The 23,013-nt window shown below is 41.0% G+C and overlaps 1 protein-coding gene across 3 annotated transcripts in view; it reads right to left on the bottom strand.

Moving 5' to 3' along the window:
• Nucleotides 1–706: 706 nt before the first annotated feature.
• Nucleotides 707–23,013, bottom strand: part of LOC137595133 (histone deacetylase 7-like) — a 37,316-nt gene continuing 15,009 nt past the window's right edge. For all 3 annotated transcript variants that reach the window (XM_068315000.1, XM_068314999.1, XM_068315001.1), the window contains 24 exons: nt 20,079–20,263; nt 19,643–19,727; nt 19,178–19,292; nt 18,940–19,019; nt 18,217–18,330; nt 17,967–18,055; nt 17,658–17,756; nt 17,143–17,296; nt 14,136–14,371; nt 13,634–13,828; nt 13,066–13,264; nt 12,818–12,951; nt 12,554–12,674; nt 12,401–12,450; nt 11,359–11,466; nt 11,117–11,172; nt 10,152–10,239; nt 9,391–9,510; nt 6,779–6,876; nt 4,191–4,309; nt 2,799–2,932; nt 2,643–2,727; nt 952–1,099; nt 707–857 (listed from right to left, as the gene is read on the bottom strand). In XM_068315000.1, coding sequence (XP_068171101.1) covers nt 821–857; nt 952–1,099; nt 2,643–2,727; nt 2,799–2,932; nt 4,191–4,309; nt 6,779–6,876; nt 9,391–9,510; nt 10,152–10,239; nt 11,117–11,172; nt 11,359–11,466; nt 12,401–12,450; nt 12,554–12,674; nt 12,818–12,951; nt 13,066–13,264; nt 13,634–13,828; nt 14,136–14,371; nt 17,143–17,296; nt 17,658–17,756; nt 17,967–18,055; nt 18,217–18,330; nt 18,940–19,019; nt 19,178–19,292; nt 19,643–19,727; nt 20,079–20,263 — 2,849 coding nt within the window. In that variant the 3' untranslated portion in view covers nt 707–820. The remainder of the gene's footprint in view (nt 858–951; nt 1,100–2,642; nt 2,728–2,798; nt 2,933–4,190; nt 4,310–6,778; nt 6,877–9,390; nt 9,511–10,151; nt 10,240–11,116; nt 11,173–11,358; nt 11,467–12,400; nt 12,451–12,553; nt 12,675–12,817; nt 12,952–13,065; nt 13,265–13,633; nt 13,829–14,135; nt 14,372–17,142; nt 17,297–17,657; nt 17,757–17,966; nt 18,056–18,216; nt 18,331–18,939; nt 19,020–19,177; nt 19,293–19,642; nt 19,728–20,078; nt 20,264–23,013) is intronic.

The raw sequence follows: 23,013 nt of genomic DNA, 5'->3' as shown, positions 1-23,013 counted from the left end.
CTGAACCGTCAACATGGCCGATGCGGCTGCGTCTCTTCCATCTTGTTCAGTTCACTACAGTGCAAAAATAACGAGAGACGACCGAGTTCCTCCTTCATGGGATCCTCGCTCCACGCAGATGAATGACATCATCAGAGAAGGACACGTCTGATGTGAAGACGACACGTTTGCTCTTCTTCACCAGCACCGCCTGTGGGGATGACTCCGACCATTCTGAGTGACTGACTCCAGCTGATGTGACCTCTGACCCCAAGCTAGAGGTTATGACGGTGTGAGTTGTTTCTTTTGGGGGTTTGTGGAAGTTATTTACAAGGTGAGTGAAGGGCTGCTGGGCAGCATGTGGTTCATGCTGCGTCATGATGTCAGCTCCCAGCGACACAAGAGGATGAAGAGCTGTCGTCCGTTCATCTGTTTCTGTCTCTACTGTTCTATCAAGTGGTTCAGTGACCGGCAGCTGCGTCAGGATGTGTGAATGTTAAACACCTAAACACTGAATCAGAGCTACTGCAGGTTGTTGTAATGCAGGAGGATGACTTATTGTGAAATGATGAATATAGTGGTCAGACAAAGTTCTATGAGAGAGAGAGAGAGAGAGAGAGAGAGAGAGAGAGAGAGAGAGAGAGAGAGAGAGAGAGAGAGAGAGAGAGAGAGAGAGAGAGAGAGAGAGAGAGAGAGAGAGAGAGAGAGAGAGAGAGAGAGAGAGAGAGAGAGAGAGAGAGAGAGAGAGAGAGAGAGAGAGAGAGAGAGTGTGTGTGTGTGTGTGTGTGTGTGTGTCCACTGAGACTTGGTTTAAGGCAACTTCAAGGGGGCTCTTTCTTCTTCAATCACATTTCTCTGTCAGTTTTTCTGAGTTTTTCCTGAATGAAAAAAAAAGACATATTTGATGACTCATAAAGGGTGCTACTCCAAATATGCTAAAATGGAAAATACAAAAGACAACTCCATCCCTACCTGTCAGAAGCGGCGGCTCCCATCGACAGCGAAGCGATGGCGCTGACGGCCTCGCTGTCCGAGTCTCGTCTCAGCCGTTGTCTCTGAGCCTGCAGGTAGGACAGATCCAGTGTGGCGGCCGAATCCTTCACACTCTGCCAGTACGCACCTGCAGGAGGCATGAGATAGAAAGAGGAAGGATACAAAAGATGAATGGCGTCCATGTTCCACTAGTTGCTCCATCCTGGTCCTTGAGGGAAAGTGCCTGGATTGCATTATTAAAAAGCAGCACTGGGTGTTTGATCCACCGGTTGTAGCTATTTGATCTTAATATAAACGTCGACTGTGCTATAAACAGCCCTCGGTCAACACGTCCATGTTGATCGCTTCAGAGAGGTAAACTGAATTCAGTTCTTTGAAGGCATGAGTCCTGTGACACAGATTGAAATTAAAATGTTTGCAAATGTGTACATGTTTGAGCATGTGTGTTCCTCCTATGAATGCAAATAGCATATATTTCACCCGGAGCCTAAATTATGGGATTAACCTTCTTGTGGCTTTGCAAATATTTCTAATTAATATAACTTGGTTGGGATAACATTTGTGTGCAATTAGGAGGGAATGTTGCAAAGGTCGTGTGCCAGAGGAGTGTTTGAGGAAAACTGAAGTCAGGGTGGCCGTGTGTGTGTGTGTGTGTGTGTGTGTGTGTGTGTGTGTGTGTGTGTGTGTGTGTGTGTGTGTGTGTGTGTGTGTGTATGTGTGTGTGTGTGTGTGTGTGTGTGTGTGTGTACGTGTGTGTGTGTGTGTGTGTGTGTGGGAGTGTGGGACGGCTTGAGGGAGGGATGGGAGACAGGGATGTTAAGGTGGCCGGAGACCAGGGAGGATGAAGTAACAGGGGGAAGCATAAAGGAGAAACAGATACAAACGATTTAGAGAAATTGAAATATGGAAAGCTGAGTGACAGGCAGGAAAAAAAAGAAAGAGAATATATAAAAGATATTTGTTTTTCTCAAACCAAACTCTCTTAAAAGAAATTAAAATGATGGTTGTAGAAGCAAGAAGAGAAAATCAATATTTGTTTTGGAAGCCAAAAAATTATGGTTTTTGTTCAAATGTTTCCTGTGAATGAATTGCGGTGATAAAACTAAAGGATTCTGAATTCTGTAAAGTAGAATTGAGTAATTTGAAATCTATGACTGCATACATGCAGTGCATTGTAGTGCATACATGTAGATATATAGACTCTGTTTCTGCTCTTCCACCACATCTATGTTCTTTCAAAGTAGTCCTTAAAGTGAAAAATCGTTAACCGAAAACAGTTTCTGCTTGAGTGCTCTGCATGTTATACTGTTTATTTCTAATGTCTCTCACGACGCATTCCCTACAGCTTTTATATTTGATTCTCAGACTATGTGTGACAAGTCTGCCAATCAACCTTGTGTGTCTTAAACCAACATGTCTGTCAGGTCGGGTCGTAAGTGGTTCAGAGAAAAAGACAGGAGGAGGAGAGCAGCAGGTTTGAAAACATCACAACATATCTTTGCCAGCATGTGTCCAGTGCTGATCTTTTTTATTTATTTATTCCTATGGCACTGAGAATTTTCCACGTTAATCCGCACACTGCATTGCTTATTTGCACATTGCATCACCTATTTGCAAAAGGTGGGAAGACCCAATCTTGTGCTGCTTTGTGTTGAGGTGTCCGGTCTCACCTTGGACCTGGATGACAGCCTGCAGCGACTGGACTGCACTCTCACAAGGCTTCTGGTCCAACACCGACGGGGACAGGGGCTCCACCTGGGACACGATGTGTGGTTAGAGGACAGAACACACTGTGTACCACGTACACATAAACACACACAGCTCACCTCCATGCCCAGTAAAGCACTGGTGCAGGCTTCAGAGGCGTCACAGATGGCTTTGAGATCATGCCCCCCCTCCAGAGCCAAGACCACCCGTCCACCTGCCAGAGACATCAGCTGACGGGTGAGGAATCCGAAACCTGATTGAAAATACCAAAACACACATTAATGTGAGCTGATAATATTGATTGTAGCATCAAATTCTACCACAATCTGGAAACCTGTCTTGTAGCGACATTTCACTTCTACTCAGATCAATACTCTTCATTTACAAAATGTTGATAGAAATGATGGATGAATCTACATTTCATTGAAATTAAAAGGCTATTTCTGTTTCACACCAATCTGACGAGTCCCACTTGAGGTAGTGTTGGATTGGTTGCTTGAAAAAATGTCGCCGATGACCCCAAAACTTTTCTCAAAATTTCTTGAAACATGAGAAAACAGGAAACAGTCTGGAAACAAAAAAAAAGGCGGACTGCAGCTCTTAATTTCTTGGTGGCTTCATGTGGGACTTCTGCAAATGTAATCTGCATAAATGTAATTCAGGTTTTACTCCACCTTTGTGATGGAAGGGAATAGGAGCACTACATGCTAGAGATGCGAGGTGGAAAAGCAGAACGAGGCTGTGAAATTTTGACAACGTATTACATTGTGGCCCAAAACACAAGATATCAACAGAAAAGAAGGAAATCACCCATAAATGTCCTCCTAATAGAGAGACAGCATGAAGGACAGGAGCTCCTTACTCTATGTTCAGAAGTTGAGATCAACTTTAGTCTACTCATTTTTTCTAAAAAAATTCTAATTAAATCTGTATACTCCGCACATGAGGTGTGTTACGTCATTCTGCCTAAAATCACACACTGAAGCATCATCGTCTCTTTCAGTGTGAAGAAGCCAATAGAGAGAGGTCAACACTGCGTTGTGTAAAAACGCAGATTGCTCTCATCTCGATGAAAACACCTGCAAAAGACACGGATGCTGAGAGGAACATGCATGTGACCGGGGCCTGTTTCATTGGTTTTGATCAAAACTTATACAGTAAAACTATTACAAATGTGTCTTGATCTGCTAATAAATAATTCAGTTCAGCTATGGAGGAGTTCTGCAATGTGTGCCACAAGTTTGTGTTACCTAATAATAGAGACAGGTTAAAATAATTATATCAGCAGGCAGCAGCAAATAAAAGCGAAATAAAATCAAGGACAAAGGATCAGCAATCACCACCAGCGATGTAATTCACAAGGCTGAGCAATTTGAGTTTACATCCATTAAATGAAGCACGATGTATTTCAGATCATTTTAACACTGCTGTATATGTATGCCCATGCATGGGTGTGTGGGTATGTTAATGAGAGTGTGTGCTGCATGCGAATGAGAGGGTGACTCTCTTACACTTTGCTGTGACCTTGTAGCCTCCCAGTGATGACGAATGCCCCTCCACGGCATCAAAGCCGGCCGACACCAGCACCACATCAGGGGAGAACTGGTGGGCGATGGGCATCACTACGGTCCTGAGGGGGAAGAGAGGAAGACGCACGCTATGAGCCAAATCATCACTGGTGTTTAAGAACTACAGTATGGCTTCTTGGAAATGTTGGAAATTTCAATTATTTTTGTAAAATAAAAATAAAATCTTAATATAAATCTAAAATCACTCTCTGGTAGAAGTGACTGATTTTTGTTACTTGTGAAATGTAAGGCTTTCTTCTAGCCTTGACTATAAATGTTTACATCACTGTAAAATCCATGCAATTGAAAATGATGAAAGATAAATTGTCAAAGCCCGTGTTCCAAGTGCTTGATCTCTGTTCTTCCTGGTACGATGCCAGCAGGAGAAGGTGGGCTAGATCCCAGGTGTGAATTTGTGTAACTGTTTAAATGCGAAGCAGAGCCCTGCTGCGGAAAAAAACCGGACCTGTCCTCAACGTATAAAGTTGAATAGACTCGCACAGGACTTCAGGCAGGTGACAAAAGCCCAACAGTTTGTTTTGGGGAACGACACATAGTGATAGACATGAGAATGTTGACGTATGACGACAGAGGTGCCCACATACTGAGCCCTCTGCCCAGGGGAGCCCACTTTTCTCACTTCCACGCTCTCCTCCTCACTTCCTCTTCTCTCCCGCTGCCAGTTATTTAGCAAGAGAGCACAGCCCATGCCGCGTTTGATTCTCCCTCTTTCTCTCTCTCAGCGGCAGTTCAAAGGCGTTTGTGTGCATCTGGTCCTTATTAAGAGCTCGTCCCTCTTCTCACGTCACTGACAGCCAGCCATCTGGGATCCATTCGGCCTAATTACGCCGCCTTTGGATTCCCTAACAATGCACCCCCCACTTCTCCTCTCTTCGTCTCTCCACTCCTCTATAGTTTGTTATTCGTCAGTAGCCACCAAGAAGTGCGCATGAAAATATGTGCGTGTTCACATACATGATATGCACAGGACAAAAGATGTTCATGATCATACTCAACATCCAAAGCTAGATGCAATTTAGGTGCAACGCTACCAGTTATTGGAATGAACTCAGGTTTTGACCACCTCAGTAATCCTCCACACATTCGCTCACATTCCATCAAGATACTTAATCTCAACACAGCTGAGGTTTCTCTTGATTGTACTAGAATCCAACCGCCGCACTCAACCGCTATTTCCTGTCACTAACACACACCCAAAAACAGACACATCATCAATAACATTTTGCGCTTAGGTTGTTGTTTCTATCCAGGATAAAAACAGTGTCTGGAGCGCCTTGTCATCTAAATCATCTTCTGAAGTTGAATTATAATTCTGGCTCTAGGCAGGACGTTTAATCGCATTAGAAATTAATAGCGTGTTTTATTGCAGAAGTCAATATGCAGAAAGTATAAGTTGAAAAAGACAAAAGGGAAACAAACAAGAAGGCATTCAGAGGGTTCACAAAGTGTTCAACAAAACTGTCCAAAAAAGGTGAAAAATCATCTTCTGGATAAACCTCAAAATCCAATCACCTGTTTCCCTCAGCCAGACCCACCTTTCCACAAACCTTCAAAACACCTTACCCTGCTTACACACGACCGATGCGTGTTTACACATCTCTCCTCTGCTGTTTCATGCATTTTGTTTTTAAAAAATCTTGACAGTCTTTGATGACACTGAAGACTTTGTAATTGCTGTCGTTTTTCTCAGCACATTAACAAAACCCTTGACAGTCACATTAAATTTGAAGCCCTTTTCCACGATGACATGCAGCAAAGTTCTCTGGGTAAATATGGAGTCCGGACATCAGAGCGACAGGTTTTGCGACTGAAACCACTGGACCACCAGGACACCACAGAGCTTTGATAGTGGGCAAAGTTCCTCAGGGTGTGGTTAACTCAGGAAGTTTTACACATGGACACATTTCTCAGATGGATGAAAAATAATGAAGCTAGATGGCTGACTAGTTGTTTCTAAATTAGCATCCAGAGCTCCGGCCAACAGTGTTTCTGCTCCTGCCTGTTGGCTCTATGCATTTACCAGTATGGGTTAGCTCATTAGCATCCTCCGTTTGACACGAGGCCCACCCACACAGTCTGCTGAATGCAAAACCGTGTAGCGCTCATATACTGTTCAAGCAGCTGGTTATTCAGTGTTGTTGACAGACACACTCCGGACTCATTACAGTGTGCAGCAAAGCCATATTACATTCATTTAGGAAAAACAGCTTGGATGGAATGAAAAGTGTGGTGACAGAAAAGATGTGTTTCACCAACACACACTGTCGTGTTTTCAGCTCCAGAGTTCATGGACAATTTCTCCTATTGTCCATTTTTGTAAAGACTGTTGATGTTAATGTCTACAAAAAGTTTTCCAGATGAAATCAGAAATCTGATATTGAAACCTGATTGATATACCACAGTTAATCCATCGCAAGCTGCAACATTAATGTATGGAAGTACTGTACTAATGTGCAGGAAATGCAGGACATTTTGAGAGCCACGTTGTGATTGGATCAGTGGATCTTTACCTAAACGCAGCCAGGTACTCAGCATCGCCCAGAGGAGGGTTCAAACCGCCCGTCCATCCTACGTTAACATTGAAGCCTTCACCTGCACCTGCACCCACCTATAGGGAGAGATAGGAGGCAGAGTATAAAACTAAGAGAGAGAGAGAACTCTATTTCAGCATAAAAAAAACAGCCTCTGTGAAAACTGAGAAACTGCGTGACAATGACAAATTTGTGTCAAATGTTTGTGAAATCCACAGGGCTATTGCAAACCTTGAATTGAAGCAATCAAGGAAGTGACTGCATCTCTAAAAGACAACACCAGGGAGTGATTATGATTCCTAAATGAAAGACGGATGGCCATTAATTCAACACCCCTGCCTTTCCATTTTGATACAATTTATCAACTGGCCGTATAAATCACTCTGAGCCACAACAGAGCTACACCCGTTTACCATTCCCAAACGTTAGGCTGCAGCGATACCGGGAAATACTTCACATTTGGACGCTTGTGTCTGCTATATGGACCCCCCCCCCCACAGAAAAAAACTATTTTTGCAATGTATATATGTATATATTATATTATTTGTTTATAAAATGAATTAATTTATACTGCTTACTGTTTACTCATACCAAATATTACAATTGATTTTCATGGATGTTTTCCCTCTACTGACAGTGGTACGCACTTTCAGAATGTCAGACAGAGACATTGGAGGTTCTCTTGGTTTGACCTCACAGAGAAAGAATGAACTGAGGCGTGGATCTTGGAAAAGTTTAAGAATTTCTGCCTCTCTCTTTGTAGTCCTGCTAGCAGCCATTTAGCTGTTCTCTAAGCCCGTCGCCATCAGTCAATGTGTCAGTTTGAAGGCAGACTGAGGAGGATTGACACACTCTTGGCAACAAGGCGTGGTAATTTCCTTAGTATGTGTGTATGTGTGTGTGTGTGTGTGTGTGTGTGTGTGTGTGTGTGTGGGTGAGAGGATGTTTGAAAGAATGCTGATGAGCATCGCAGAGCGTCTGTCTTCATTCTTCTCTCAGTGGACGGGATGTTCACAGGGCAAACGAAAAACACATGAGGCCTCCTGTCCTCTGCCAACTAGTAATGTACCCGCACGCACACACATGTGCACAAGGCACACACACACACGCACACACACAATTCCAAGTGTCTTGCTTTGCTCTCTGTTCTTTTTCTTCTTTCATGTTTCCAGAGGACTCGACTGGTTTCTGTGTGGCACTCTGCACATTGTTACGGCTATGACATCACATCCCATGGTGAGCTATGTACCTACACAGGGGACAGCAAGACTCCAGAGGTTTACCACACAGTTCAGCAGAGGTTGAGGGGCCACTTAAGGCAAAGCCACTTCCAAGCCAGCAGGTCGTTTTATGTACCGTTCCTCATGGGGGACTTCATGGAAAAAACAATGATTGTTTTATCTCTATTATTAAGGGGGACAATGGGGGAGCGACAGACGGGGATGTGGGGGATTGAATGGGTGGTGAATGCCACAGTGGACTGGGATCAAGTCATCTAACTGGGAATCTAAATTGTACTTCCAGAAAGACCGCAGGCGGAATTCTTGGGAACCTCTATTTCCTGTATTAAAACGTTGGAATGCGACGCAAAACTTTACAAATTCATTCCTTATTTGATTGACAGCTGTTTGCTACACATGTTATCAAAAAGAGACATTTCTGAATTTGAATGAGTCAAAATGAATATGAGTAACAGTGGAAAAAGGGCTAACATGATATTGTAAATTGTATTTGAAGTTGTCTGATGAGGAGAGCACCAAAGAAATAACAGAAGTACTAAATTATGTTGAAAAGATGCTTTCAGATTCAAGTCAAAGTCAATAATATTGTGTACACACATCATACACTGTTATAGAAATGGATATACATGACACAAGCAATGGTTTGTGAGCACTTTTGTGTAGACGTCCGTTTGGTGGAGTGGAGTGTTTTTTGTTGTTGTTTTTTTTAAGCCCAAAATGATCATATTTAGGTGAGAAGGTGGAGATGGGAAGAAACAATGGCAACATTAAGGCTACCAAGTTAGCTATAGTATCAAGGTGTGGTTTAAATTCGAATAATTAACTGATTTTATTGTGCACAACACCATACACACCTGTCAAGCCTGTCTTTCTTCTAATTTACTCTAAATCTAAATGAACCTTAAGGAATAAAACTTGATGTCAGTAATTCAGAACATTTAATCATTAAAAAACAGTTGACTGAGGAAATAAATTAACATATTAGGACCATTGTTTTATTGCTGATCATTTCAAAGAAAAGTAATCCAAGACACGTCTGTATTGGCGTCACCTTTCAGACATTAATGAATGAATCCACTTCTGTACAGTCCGGATGGAGCTGGTCTGAAGTCCAGTCAGATGCAAGATATCACATGAACTAAAATCAGTCATCAGGACTGATTTATGGAAGAAATATGGAGCCTTAAATCAGTCCTATATTTTTTTTTTCTGTTTTGGGAATAATACACAAATTACAAATCTCTACAACTGTATTAATCTACTGCATTCACAAGCAAATACGCACTACATGCACAGATGCATAAACCTCTACACAACCAAATGAGCCGATAAACACTGAGGATTGCCCACCTCACTGGGATGTCCGCTGCCAGGAAAAAAGTTGCCATCATCATATCGATGCAGGGAGATGTACAGCACATTGGGATCATTGTAGAAGGCCTCCTGGGTGCCATTGCCATGGTGAATGTCCTGGAGGATGATGGGATAAATGGTTAGAAAACATAAATGAATGAAGCAGATATTTGACATATAATGAATTAAAACAGTGGCTAATTCAAAGATGCTTGTGCAAAATTAGAATCAACAGTTTGAACTCTGATATATCAAAGAGGGTTCTGTGGGGTCACTTTTTTTAAAATAATATCCTCAATAAGCTCAACTTCAAATTTCTTTCTCCCATAATTAACTGTTTTTGAGAAACCTTGATAATTATGCAACACAGTGACACAGCAACATGTGGCAAGTCCAACATTTGAAACAAAAGCCATAAATCAGCCAGCTAGCTAGGGAACTACTTATTTGTTTCATTTACTAGCTGGCTATAGTTTTGGGATTAATTCAAGACTTTAGTCAGAGGAGCCACAAATTAAATTTCACCTGTCCTTGTATAATAAATTGCAATAAATTTTTCATCTGAGGAAAGAAGGATGGAAAAACAATCAGTGGGGTGGACTTGACTCGACCTCATGGCCAGAGTTATTTAAACAAATAAAAATAAGGCTTCAGTTTTAGGAAACTGCTTCAATGTACAATGTACAAATGTGTGTTTTCATTTGTTTATTCCCATCCATGTGGAAACCACTGCTGCTGGTCATGTGGTGGGTACTTACCCAGTCCACAATGAGGATTTTGCTGACGTTGAGTTTATGCTGAAGCTGCTTTGCAGCGATGGCTACAGAGTTGAAGAAACAGAAGCCCCTGTGGACAAACAGGAAGGAAGAAAAGCAGTCACATGTGCTCATCGGGACATCTTCAGCAAATTAATATCATAGAATCACCATATGGGCCTTAGGAACCTCAGAGACATGTCCCCGACTTTGTGGCGTCACTCGGTGCCTATTCGATCCAGGTTGTGACAATAACAGCGCTGAATCTAATGAACACGCTGTGGACGACGACTCTTGGCAAGCGAGTTTTAATGACAACAAAATCAGAAATGATTTGAGAAATGACGACGGCTCAAGTTTCCGTTTTTTTTATATCACATCTTCCAGTGTCGACAAACAAAAATGGCTTATAATATTAAAACATCATGCTTAGTTTCAAGTCTGCAAAATGCACATATTTTGTGACAAGGAAACAAATCGAGCTCAACATAAAATTTACCTCACATATCAAATAATAAAAATACAAACTGCTGCCAGGATATGTGAGATGAGAAATGAACTCACTACTTGGCTCGGCAGCTCACTCAACACTCACTCTCTATCGTTCAAAGTGTTGATGTATGGAAAACAATGGTGGAATGATAGAAGTGTTAGCGTCAGCAAGTGTGTGTGTGTGTGTGTGTGTGTGTGTGTGTGTGTGTGGGTGTGGGTGTGGGTGTGTGTGTGTGGGTGGACAGCATATCAAATATGCTGTACACAATGCTTATAAAGAAACTTATCATCTCATAAATAACCACTGACTGCTGAGCAACACACAAAGTCCACAGTTTGGCTGACACAGATAAATACGTACAAATAAACATGTCACACACACACACACACACACACACACACACACACACACACACACACACACACACACACACACACACAAACACACGCACACGCACGTATGCTGCTGTACTTACAGAGGGGAGGAGTGGTTTGCGTGGTGTCCGGGGGGCCTCACTACTGCAAAGCCATTCTGTGAGGGGGAGGGAGGGGGGGGGGCAAACTTGAACACCTTCCTGCTTTCCTCAGGCATCACCTACACATCTCACAGCTGATTCTGCTGCTGTTGTTTACATACTGTAGGGGAGCTATATGCTGGTGGTTTACATGTTAGCTCCTCAGAAATCACTGGCCTTGTATTCATGATTCTGTAACCCACCTTCAGCTCTCCTTGTGCCACCTTCAGCGCCAAGTCTGTGACACATCCGGCTGCGATACGTGAAGCTGCTGATGTGTGAAGTTCGTTCCAGATCGTATCGATATCTACCTGCCGAGTAATAGTGAAGAAGCAAGAAGTCAGTTACGTCACATATGTTCCTTGATGATTAATGAAATAGATTAACAATACTGTTTGCACGCAAGTCGTTGCATGCTTTAATTTAATTGAAAATCAGTTCGACCAGTCGGCAGAAACAAACCTTATAGTCCTTGAAGGATGTGTGTGAAATTATAGTGAACTCTGTCCAGTGGTTTTGGGGACAATCAGACAGAAATATATGCTATGTGCTAGAGGATTTGGTCAAGGTATAAAAAACTATTTAAATGTTCAACTATCAGAGATTTCTAATTATTCCATCTATTGCACCTATCCTTTCTTTATACCCTGCCTTGTGTTTCTGTGTTCCTCCCATGTTTCAGATCTCACAATGTTGGTGTGCGCTGACGGAACAATGAAATCACAGGAATTTCGTCTATCACAGACTTTGCCATCTTGCTTCAATCAAGCGTCTTCAACAGAGCAGCCAAGGGTCTGGAGAGACGGTCATCTTATCAACCAAAACCCTGCCCATTCCTACCTCTCCTTTCCTCTTCTCTCTTCCTATTAACAATTTACCAAATCTTCACATTTCTTTTTTGTTTTTTTCCTACTGTATGGTCATTCCCCCTGTTCTCACACTCATTCCCCTTAAATAAAATCCAATTTTTCAGTCATCCAACCCTCAGAGCTTCAGTCTCGGTGTGTGTATGTGTTTTATTCCCTTCCTGTCTCACCTTTGTACAGCCTTTGATTTCTGATTGAGTTTCAAAGTTATCTTAGCCAAAAGAAATAGCATCAGCAATTTGTAGTATTATTTGCCAAACTGTGTAATTAGGCGTAATCAGCCATGTAATGCTCGCTATTCAGTAGTGCAATTAGATAAGTGGAAAGATTCCCGCATGACTTTTGCTTTAAATGGCTTTGTAATGTGTGTGGTACTCACCCCAGTTCCTCCACAAGGCAACCTCACAAAAATTTGCTGAGATAACATTCCTGCAAAAGATTATTTGTGGGATATCAATGTAATAGATGCTTATTTCATCACAGTCCTCTTCATATTATGTCAGTGTATTGCTTTATTATTGATTATCATTACCAGCCAGCTTGCGATTGTCCAGTTTTAGGTGGTTGAACGGGTTTGTCCCAAACAGAAGAACATGCTTTTCTGAATGGACCAACTGCAGCTCCTCTAGAGACGCCTTCCTGCCCCGGATACGCTGGACACACACAAAAAATACTTAAAATATTGAATATAAAGTGTGCGTGTGTGTGTGTGTGTGTGTGTGTGTGTGTGTGTGTGTGTGTGTGTGTGTGTGTGTGTGTGTGTGTGTGTGTGTGTGTGTGTGTGTGTCTGCTATACCTCACACTGGCTCCTGAGACCTCTTTCATGAAGTCTGGACCAGATGCTCTGGACTCTCCCAGCATGCTCAGGGTGGCGGCTGTTGTCTCCACAGGTGCACTGGTGTTTCTGCATCTGCGCATCATAAACCAAACCTAGATACAAATACACAAACAACATCATCTCTGACCCTAAATTTCCATTTTTTAAAAATCATTTCCTGATTAAAATTCCACACAAATATGTTAGCTTATATTTTCATTCCCCACCTGTTGTGAAGCGTAGCTGAACGTTTGCCAAAGGGCTGGAGAGTGATAGTGAAGGTATGGTGGTGGGTGGATGTGGAACAGAAGGCAGGGAGGTGGAGGCCGGGGACGACTTGGTTCGAATCAGAGGTTGATGAGGCCACGTCAAAGCAGGCGCACCAGGAGGGTCCATCTGTAGAACTGGTTTAAGGATCCCCTGTCTCTGTGGATCCCAGGGCCGTGGGCGTGTGGAACACAGTGAGTGAAGCAGCAGAGGAAACTTTCACTAATTTAAACCAACATAAACCAAGCTTCATCAACCCACTAAATATCAGGGTTATTCAATACTGTGTGTCTAGAACAAGCAAATGATGACAGGAATTCAACCCTGAAAATCACGCTGCCACTTTATTGTCTCTTCATCTTGTTTGAATGAAGCTACAGCGCCACCTAATGTCAGGAGCTTAGTTTAAACAAGTACATCCTCACTCAGCAGCAGACGGATACAGATTTCAAGTCATCAAGTCACTGTATTTATAAAGTATTTAAATATTTCCATTTACCAAATAGAATTTTATTGTATAATTATTACCTGACTGAGAGCAAGCGAAGGCTCAATCAAGCTCTCCTGTGATGATGCTGAAGACTCGGTGCCGTAAACGGAGTCGGAGCTGGCAGTGCTCTGTCTCCTCCGGTAGCCTTCATCACATTCTGAGCCGCACAAGGACCCTGACCCCGAACCAGAGCCTGAACCGGTCTCCTCCAGGTCCATATCCTCCAGTTGGATCTGTGTCAGAAGAGCTTTCTCAATGGAATTGCTTGTCAGCCAAAATTAAATGCAAGCTTTACAATGTCTACAGATCTTGATTTTTAAAAAAAAAAGTTTTCTTAAACAGAAAACTGATAAATTACTTCTAAAATATATCCAGTTCAAGTTTTTTTAGTAATACAGAATATTATGTAGATTACTCAGAGCACAAAATCTGTTATTATATAGTGATTTTAAAAAAAAAATAGAGTCACATCTAGAGACTATTTAAAATCATCAGCATAATTTGCAGATGATATTTCTGTTGCTGTTTTTCTCCTCTCACCTTGCTCAGGTATGAATTCTGTTTGAAATTTTCGAGGTTGCTCTTATGGTACAGTTGGGCCAGCTGGTGCTGAATGTGTGAATGGTGGCCGGCGTACAGCGTGAGAGGCGAATGACTGTAGGGTGGAGGCTCCGAATGTGTTCGCTCCACAGGTCTGTGTGAGGGCAATGTAAACACGTCTTCCCTTCTAGACACATGAGGCTGCTGCTGCAGAGGAATGGAGGTCAAACCATGAACTGCAGAGAGAACAAGAAAGACAGGGTTGGACTAACGATGTCACACCGAAAGACATGAGCTGAGGAAAAGATAAGAAACACAATAAGAATGTTACAACAACAAGACAAAAGTAATGTGAATATCACACGAACAAAAAAAAAATGCACCATTTATTTTTTTATATTCTACTCAAAAACAGATAGCTGTATTGGTATTTAATGTTGAGACTAACAACACAAAGAAAGCGACACCTTTTTAGAGAACATTTTAATTTCACTGTTGAGGCTGCAAAAAGAATAGAATTCGCACCCCCCCCGACTCTCCGCCGCAACTACAAATAATAATTTTTCAATAAAACTGTGATATAGTTCACCTCTGCATAACATTGTATCCTTATTAACATTAAAGAAAGAAAAAAAGAAAAAAAGAAACAGTTTAATTTATAAAAAAATTTAAATTTCCCAGTTTGGAATAAATAAAGTATATCTATCTGTCTTACTGTCTCTATAAGGAATAATTTTACTAATATTATATTTTAGTCTATAACAGAAAAAGATTTGAAGTGCGTCAATTTGCCTGAAATAAAAAAAAAACCCCACCTTGTTTAAACTGTAAAAATGTTTGACCAACTTATTGTACCATTTGATATTGAAATTTTTTTAAAATTAAAAACCAATAAGTAACACATTCAAATTGGGTCAATCAATATTAGCTCAAGAGCACAATATATGAAAGACCTTAACCTACAAAACAAAAATGAATAAAACAATTTTTGCTGTTTCTTTCTTTCTTTTTTTATCAAAATGAAGAAGTCAGTGAGCACGTTTAGGCAGTCACTGCTGCTCAAAGTGAGGTTTGAAGCATAAAAATGAACTCTCAGCTCCTGCTCAATGTTTCAGCTCCTCTGCTATGGTCTGGGGTTTTTTTTTCACTGAGCAATTTGGTACGCCACCTTATATGATCTAACATCATATAACAACATATATGATGCTCGCTGGTTTATTGAAACAGTATTCACAAAGGGGGTTGATTGTTGGCATTATTCGGCACGTTTTCGCTGAAAAAACTCCAGCGGCTAATCAGCGTGATTGGGGTGTAATGTCTTTAAGTAACATCTTAATTTGTTAAGCTCTGTCATCATTTTTAGACACAGTCAACACACCGGTGAGTCCTCGTCTCCTACTGTAGTTACAGTGCGCCCCTATTTGAGAAGCGCTGCACTGAACGTTCCTTTAATAGAAAACTACGTTACTTCATCATGTAACCAGTAGGGAGAGCCCTCGTCCTACAAACCCTCAAACATTCAGGCAACGACAACAGGTCTACATTTGGCATCTCTTGATTCTCGAGACTAGATGAGATTAAAGATCCTTTTTAGGACTTCAGAGGACAGGCTAACGACAACAAGGCAAACTTGAAGAGTAAAAACGATGGTGTTTAATGCCAGGCTTCAACAAATTAATCCAAGACCTCTTTTCATGCCGTGCGGGGCTCACACCCTGACCTTGGATGTGGCTGATGCTTCTAAGGCTTCCACTTTAGCCACGAAGTACTTTAGCATCTGTACAGTGGTGTGGTACAACAATTTGAGCCAAATGCACCATGTGAGTAAGCTGATGCAGTTTCCCAGCATGCACTTTGATGGAGCAGTGAGTCTTCTCAATGGGATTGATAAAGATCTTAAACAGGCTTTGTGACAGCACAGATGGCAGCTAACCCAATGTCGTTTGTGAAGAAATGAATGTTGAGGCTGTTCTGCAGCAAAAGAGACTGAGATCTATAAAGTGTTGCTTCTACTATGTGGCTTTTGATGAGCCTTTAAATCAGGCTTGGAAGAAGTTGGAGGTCACATTTTCTAAAGTAGTTGTTGATGCTGCAGCTTCAGCTGTTCAAGAAAGATTTTACAGACTTACAGAATGTGAGAAAGAAGTTTGGAGTGCTCCTCCCACAAAGAGCTCCAATAAGAATTGAGACCCTATAAACTACACTGCACTTTCAGGGACACTCAGACATGGATGGCAGAGAGTTTGTGCAGGAGCTCAAGAACTTCCTTGACCTCCCCTCAAGGGATGGTTCACCCATGGAGCAAATCTAACCAGGATCGCTCCTGATTCTTAGGCTGCATTTTGTAGTCCACTGATTGCAACAGCCAGGGATCAATGGTGGCTGTACAATCCATAATCCATATGCATGTTGTATGATCGTGTGTTGTTTTAGACACTTCTCTCATGGTCTTGTGGAATTTATATTAGGTTGAAAAGGTGCTGGATGGCTGAGAGATATTTATAAGATATTGTGGTCAATTAGTGCATTATGGTGGACAAAAGGCTCTGTCTGATGAAAAAGTACAAATGCAAATTTAATCCACCATATTAGTGTAATCTCTCATTTCATCTCCTTCAAAAACAAAGGAAAACATTTGTCCGAGGGTAAAAGTGACAGATCTGTTGGTAAAGCTCAGGACTATACCCAGAAGACTGAAGTTGGAAGCAGAACATCATTCAGTGATACACTTTTTGGAAGAACCCTTACATCTATGTATGAAACTCAAGAGTTGGTGCTGTTGTCTGTTTGCATGTATTTTCTTTGCAGATTCAGAGGTCACCAAGTAAGTACTTCTAGTCCCCACTAGGATCAAAATAACCCACTCGATCCTTCATGGTTGGGTTGCAGCGTAATTAAGATTACTGAAATGTGGATGAGTACATGTTTACGCATCTCAAGATGTGTCTGTGCATGGACATACATTACATTTTCAGTTTCTGCTGTAAAAGTCCTTTACACTACTCACGAGAGACGAGCTGGGAATGCACCAGTCTGGTGTGTGGTTCCAGTATGAGCACAGGCTGCAGGTGTGGAGACGGGGCTGGATTCCTTCCATCTAGAGGCAAGTAGAAATGATGTAGAGCAGAGAGTGCCACTGGCTTTGGCATGCGTTGATTAGGCTGGGGAGAGAAGAATCAGGGATGCCTTCATTGTCATAGCTCAGTAAAGTAAAATAACGGGTAAGTGCAGAGGGAGAGGTCTTAAAGTGTCAAAGTAAAGATAGAGTCGTTAAGAATTGACTAAATTATCAAATGACCGATCCACAAAATATGACAGCACCATGGAGATCAACAGGAAAGTAAAATCATGGCATATTGCATGCTTCCTTGTTTGTCTGGGGGGTGCGGTTTGGGTTTTTCTTTAGTCATTTGATCTTAGAGTCAGAGAAACTGTATCAGTGTGTTTGCTAGTGATTTAGCATTTGATTTGAGGAATGATAGGAAGACATTTGTGCGAATTATGGATGGTACCACAACTCACCTGTGTAGGAAGTCCAGCAGTGATGTTGGGCATGGCATTGGGGTTGGGAGGCAGCGTGAAATGAGCCAAACTACCATCCTTCAGCAACAACCTCTGTGCCTGAAGCAGCAAAATGAAAGCATGAACAGAAACATGAAGAACACCCAGTAATTGTTAAATTGTTAGTTGTTGAACCAACAACAAATAAGTGGGATTGTACGTATATTCATGTTGATAAATGCAAGAAAATGTTTTTAGTATGTGAACATCTTAAAAATCATTGCAAGTTAAAAAAAATATAGAAGTACCGGTAATAGAAGGAGGCCTCACCTCATGAGCCAGAGAGCTGCTGTCTGAGTGGAGGGTGTCGTTGGGTGAGTTGCACCCTGATGCCGAGGTGTTGCTGCCGCTGGGGGAGTCTGTGTCACAGGAATTACAGTATTTGGTGAAGTTACTAAAATTATGAAGTGCATTTTGTTAACAGTAAACAGTAATTACACTAAAGGTGAAAATAGCAGCATGAAAATGGTATTGAAACAGAGGTATGACATGATGATGATGAATGAATCAGATACTTTACCCAGAGTCTCAGGCCGGTGCTTAGCAGAGGGGGGAGTGCTGATCTTATGCTGCAGTGGGTTTGGTCTGGTGCTGATGAGTTTCTTTATTTTCCACTTCAAAGTGGGCTCAGAGACTGTACACACACAAACACACACAGACACACACAGATGCACAAATTTAAACTCACATCACAATGAAAGATAAAGACTCAAATGATTAAAAAAACTACTTTCATCATCAATAAGAATATAAAATATATTAAATTGTTGCTGCGTTTCCACAACATCGTAATGTTACTGCAATGTTCAGCACAGCTGAACCAGGCACACTCTGCATGCCCGGCTCGATAGCATTAAAAAGTTCCATGTTTAGATTGGTCAGGCTCTCATAAGCATAAACAACACAATCAATCAGTGTCTGGCTCCGAGCAGCTTTGTGTTTCACAGAGCCTACAAAGCACCACAGGATGTGTGTGTGTGTGTTTGTGTGTGCGTGTGTGCGTGTGTGTGTACCGGCACCTAAGGCTTGATGGGCAACCAAATAAATAATGGCATTTTGAATACAAAGTGTACTCACAAATCTGTACAGGAAGTCAAAACCCCTCCTATTTGCATGACGAGACTCACGTTGTTCATTTTACACATACCTCAGATAAAGTTATGTAACTGCTTTGGTTTCTGTGTCTCGCTGTTGTTTTTCCTCATAGAACTGTCAAAGACTCAAACAATCAGAGGTATGTCACCTGTCCTGCGCAGGGCGAGGTCTTTACGCTGGTCACAGGGTGGAGGATGAGACTTGGTTGACACGTCAGAAACTGGAAGCCTATATATCAAAATAATATGCACTGACTGGTTGGATCAACTACAGTAGGTATTAAGATGAATTACAATTAGACAAGATGAAGTTTAATGTGAATCATTGGGAATAACCAGGTGATTGGAGCTTTGTCCTGTTACCACGTTCAAATGAATCTTTCTGACCTGTATCCTGGTGCAGGACTGCACTGTTTGGAGGTCACCCTCTCATGAGTCGGCTGACTCTTCATAATAATGTGTTCCCGAAGTTTCTGCCTTACAAATGGACTGGCTACTGCACCTATCAGTCAATAAAGTCACTCCATTAGGAAACAGACAGCGAGTTGGATCGTGTGCAGCTAGTTAACAGAACTTATAGAAGCACTGATAAAACAAAAAGGACCAATTATTATTTATAGACTTTTTTAGCAGGGTTCAGGATGATGAAACTTTTAATTCAACTAAAGTATAAACAGGATTTATATATCCCTCTGAAAACAGACTGCAGTGTTGCTGGAAATCCCCTTCCTTTTCAGTAAAACCTACATAATGCTATGACTAAGATGAGACAGGCTACTAATCAAATGTTTTTTTAAGGAACCTATTGAAAAATATTTCATTATGAAGAAATGCATGACATGTGACACTTACTCTGCTCAATTTTTTTCTTTTGAACCAGCTGTTGTAGCTCTTTCTTCTCTTCCTCCATCTCTCTTTGTTTATGTCCAATCTTATACTGGGAAGCAAAAAAATGAAGTTTGCTTAAAGTCTACACATGACATCATGATAACTGAAAACAAATCTTAAATTTTTGAAAGGAAGCAAGTATCTCTTCAGAGCTGATTACTGCCTCTAGATAATGTATTGTATGTGTCATCCACCAGCTGACCCCTGGTCAGCATCCATTGGACTGCTGAGAAAGCTGTCTGTTTACTGATTTAGCCAAATTATTCACCCATCCCGAGGTTACAGTCAAACCCATTTCACACTTGCTCTGCTACGAGATGTGGTTGGTGCTCCTGACGCTTCCACCATCAGACCAGTACTGGTCCATGAGTTTGGTCTTGATGCACAAACTAGTTCTTACCTCTAAGTGCTGCTGGGAAAACTGGGAGCAATGCTGAGAAGCGAGTGGTCCAAGGAAGTGGGGAGGGTGAGGGGCCAGCATGACCAAATCTGGGCCTGGATGTAGAAACCTTTGTGTCACAGATAAGTCCATGGGGTCATCCCCATGTATGGACAGTGAAACCTGATTGCTGATTTTCACATCAACTACAGAAGGAGACAGAAAAAATATCTAAATTAATTGAAAGTTACCTTAATTTTGTCATTCAGGAGACTACGTCTTAAACAGATATTTTAAATATCATCAGAGTAGATTTAGATATTGACAGAAAATGTCCAAAAACAGTGAAAGTGTCACTACTGTATATCCTTTACAAAAATATGACCAAAAGTGTACTTGACTCATGTAAGCGCAGACATATTCTTGTAGTTCAACTTTGCATATTCACCAACAAATCTCATTTTACTCAAGGCTTAATGAATCACTTGAAGTGGCCATTGTACAACGTCACATTCAGGAAAGCGAAATAGTGAGTTGGTCAAATTTTGAAGGCCCAAAAGAGAAATAAGTAATAAGAAAACAGCAGGTGGGCTGGATTTGAACATTGTGTGGTTCAAGGCTTTGTCTCAGATGTGTCAATCTGTCATCTCCTTCACAGGTTTCATGAAAGTGAAAGAAATAACGTGACACATTCAGCACGAATGAAAATTTAACCAACTTCAGTGTCCTTGAGGAAGACAGATGTCTCGTGTTGCAGCGAGTTCAAACATTTAAGTACAATGTAATCTAATGACACAAATGTGTACCTTAAAACCTACCGAGTTTTGTGATAAAACAGACAAATCATATAAGATCAAAAAGAAGTTCAATTCTCAGAAGGCAACGTGACTGAAATGAAATAACACGGTGAGGAATGTTACGATACAACAGTGTAGGAAGACATCATGTGGAAGGAGACACTGCTCCCTCTGGCGTAGACCAACACTCAGACGGAGGGAAGCACAGGGAAATGTACTGCCTCTGTATGCAGCCAACATTACTCACACAGCTCCAGGAAAGTGACACCTTCTAATGGGCATGCTCTACAAAATGTACATTTGTAATTGAACACTTCTTTTGGGATTAAAACACCTCATTTTCATTCATACAATAAACCACCAGTAGGTGGAGAGAACCATCTATTAATGATTCACAACAAGACTGACCATAGAAAATGAACGATTATGAAGTTGTCTTAAGTTGACAGAATCCTCTCAGGAAGATTAGATTCTACAGGTAAAGGAAGTGGTTTCTGTTTTGTTGTCTTACTAAATTACTAAATAACTCAAACACAGTTCATAATAACAACACCGTTCATGGGAACAGTGATCCGATTTCACTTCGTCTGTATTTGTGAGGCAGGGAAAACGGATACTCAAGCAAGCTTTGAGACTGAAAAGTAAACCCACCTTCCGGGTAACTAAAGAATGCCAAAACATGTCATAGACAATGTGGTTCTGATGAGGTTGGAATGGCTCAGAGTGCAGCTTTGGTGTGAATGAATGAATCGGCATATCCAAAACAGGAACATCCGGTATTTAATGACTGTGTATTAATCAGTAATCAATAGATTCAGCTGTAGGTATCATTCTGAACTGTGACGAGACAAGTCAGGCAAACCAACAATTGTTTAGTGTCAAATACCACAAGTAATTTGTATCTGCTTTATCTGAACAAAGTGTGGGATTTCTAGCAAAGCCCAGTGAATTTAGAGTAGGATTAGGGTTAGGGTTTGCACCAGCAGATACTAATAATGTAATGTTGGCAAATCGTAGCAGTTCTTTGGCTGCACAAAATAGCCATGTAATGTCATGGTTTGTATGTATGTATGTATGTATGTATGTATGTATGTATGTATGTATGTATGTATGTATGTATGTATGTATGTATGTATGTATGTATGTATGTATGTATGTATGTATGTATGTATGTATGTGTATTGCTCATTCCCCATCAAAATCAAAGAGAAAATATTGATTAACTCTTGAAAAAAATGTAAATGTGGCTTTTTTCTTTTTTAGAGTTTTTAATACGACCCAAATGGGAGAAGAAAGAATAATTTATGATTGCAGTATTGATTAGTAAAGGTCCAATGGATGACCCAACAAATGCAAAAAGGATGAACATTAAAAGGTTGTTCCTACTTACCACAGTCATTACAGCAGTGAATTGTAATCTATGAATCAACCACAGCACAAAATTTATTTTTTAGATTGGACAATGGCGTGCGAGTACCTACATTTAATAGCTATCCAAATAAAAAGTAAAAATCCACACCCTCTCTTCTCAGGCCTCCCTCCCTCTAACACCAGTCCTGACTACTCACAGTTAACGCCGGGAACCTGCATCATGTTTGTGACATGAGTCGCTGAAGCTTTTCCTTTATTCATGATTCAATGCCGTGCATTACCGTTAAGGTTCAGTTCTTCTTCTAAACTTTTGGTTCTCTTTGTTGTGTGCGACAGAACGAGTGACAGGTGAAACAGGATGTACCATCTATAGCAAAACATAGGATATTAGATTAAATCTTATACCAGTTGGATGGGATGGTGGGAACTCAAATAATCAGCACACACTCTCAAAAACTCATGCTTTTCATCTGAACTGAAAACAAAAACCTGTTCTACATTTTTTAATCATTAATATAGTAAATGCCAATCGGGACACTGGACTGAAAATTACTTGGTGGTTGTCCTTCAAACATGTAATTATCTTTTTTTTAAAGTTGCTTTTACTAGTTTTTGCATAGGTTAGTCTGGAACAAACTTATTTAAGATTTATTTACAACTTTAATTATCTTTCTGCATGGACACATTTTACAAGTTGAACTCCATTTTTCCTTAATATTTGTTTTTTTATCAAGCCTTTTTAGTGACGATTTTTTTGTCCTGAAGGGAAAATTCTAATCTGAATTCCA

Source organism: Antennarius striatus, chromosome 5, assembly GCF_040054535.1.
Source record: "Antennarius striatus isolate MH-2024 chromosome 5, ASM4005453v1, whole genome shotgun sequence".
Taxonomy (NCBI): domain Eukaryota; kingdom Metazoa; phylum Chordata; class Actinopteri; order Lophiiformes; family Antennariidae; genus Antennarius; species Antennarius striatus.
The sequence above is the reverse complement of the archived record's forward strand: the minus strand, read 5'-3'. Positions and strand labels throughout refer to the sequence as shown.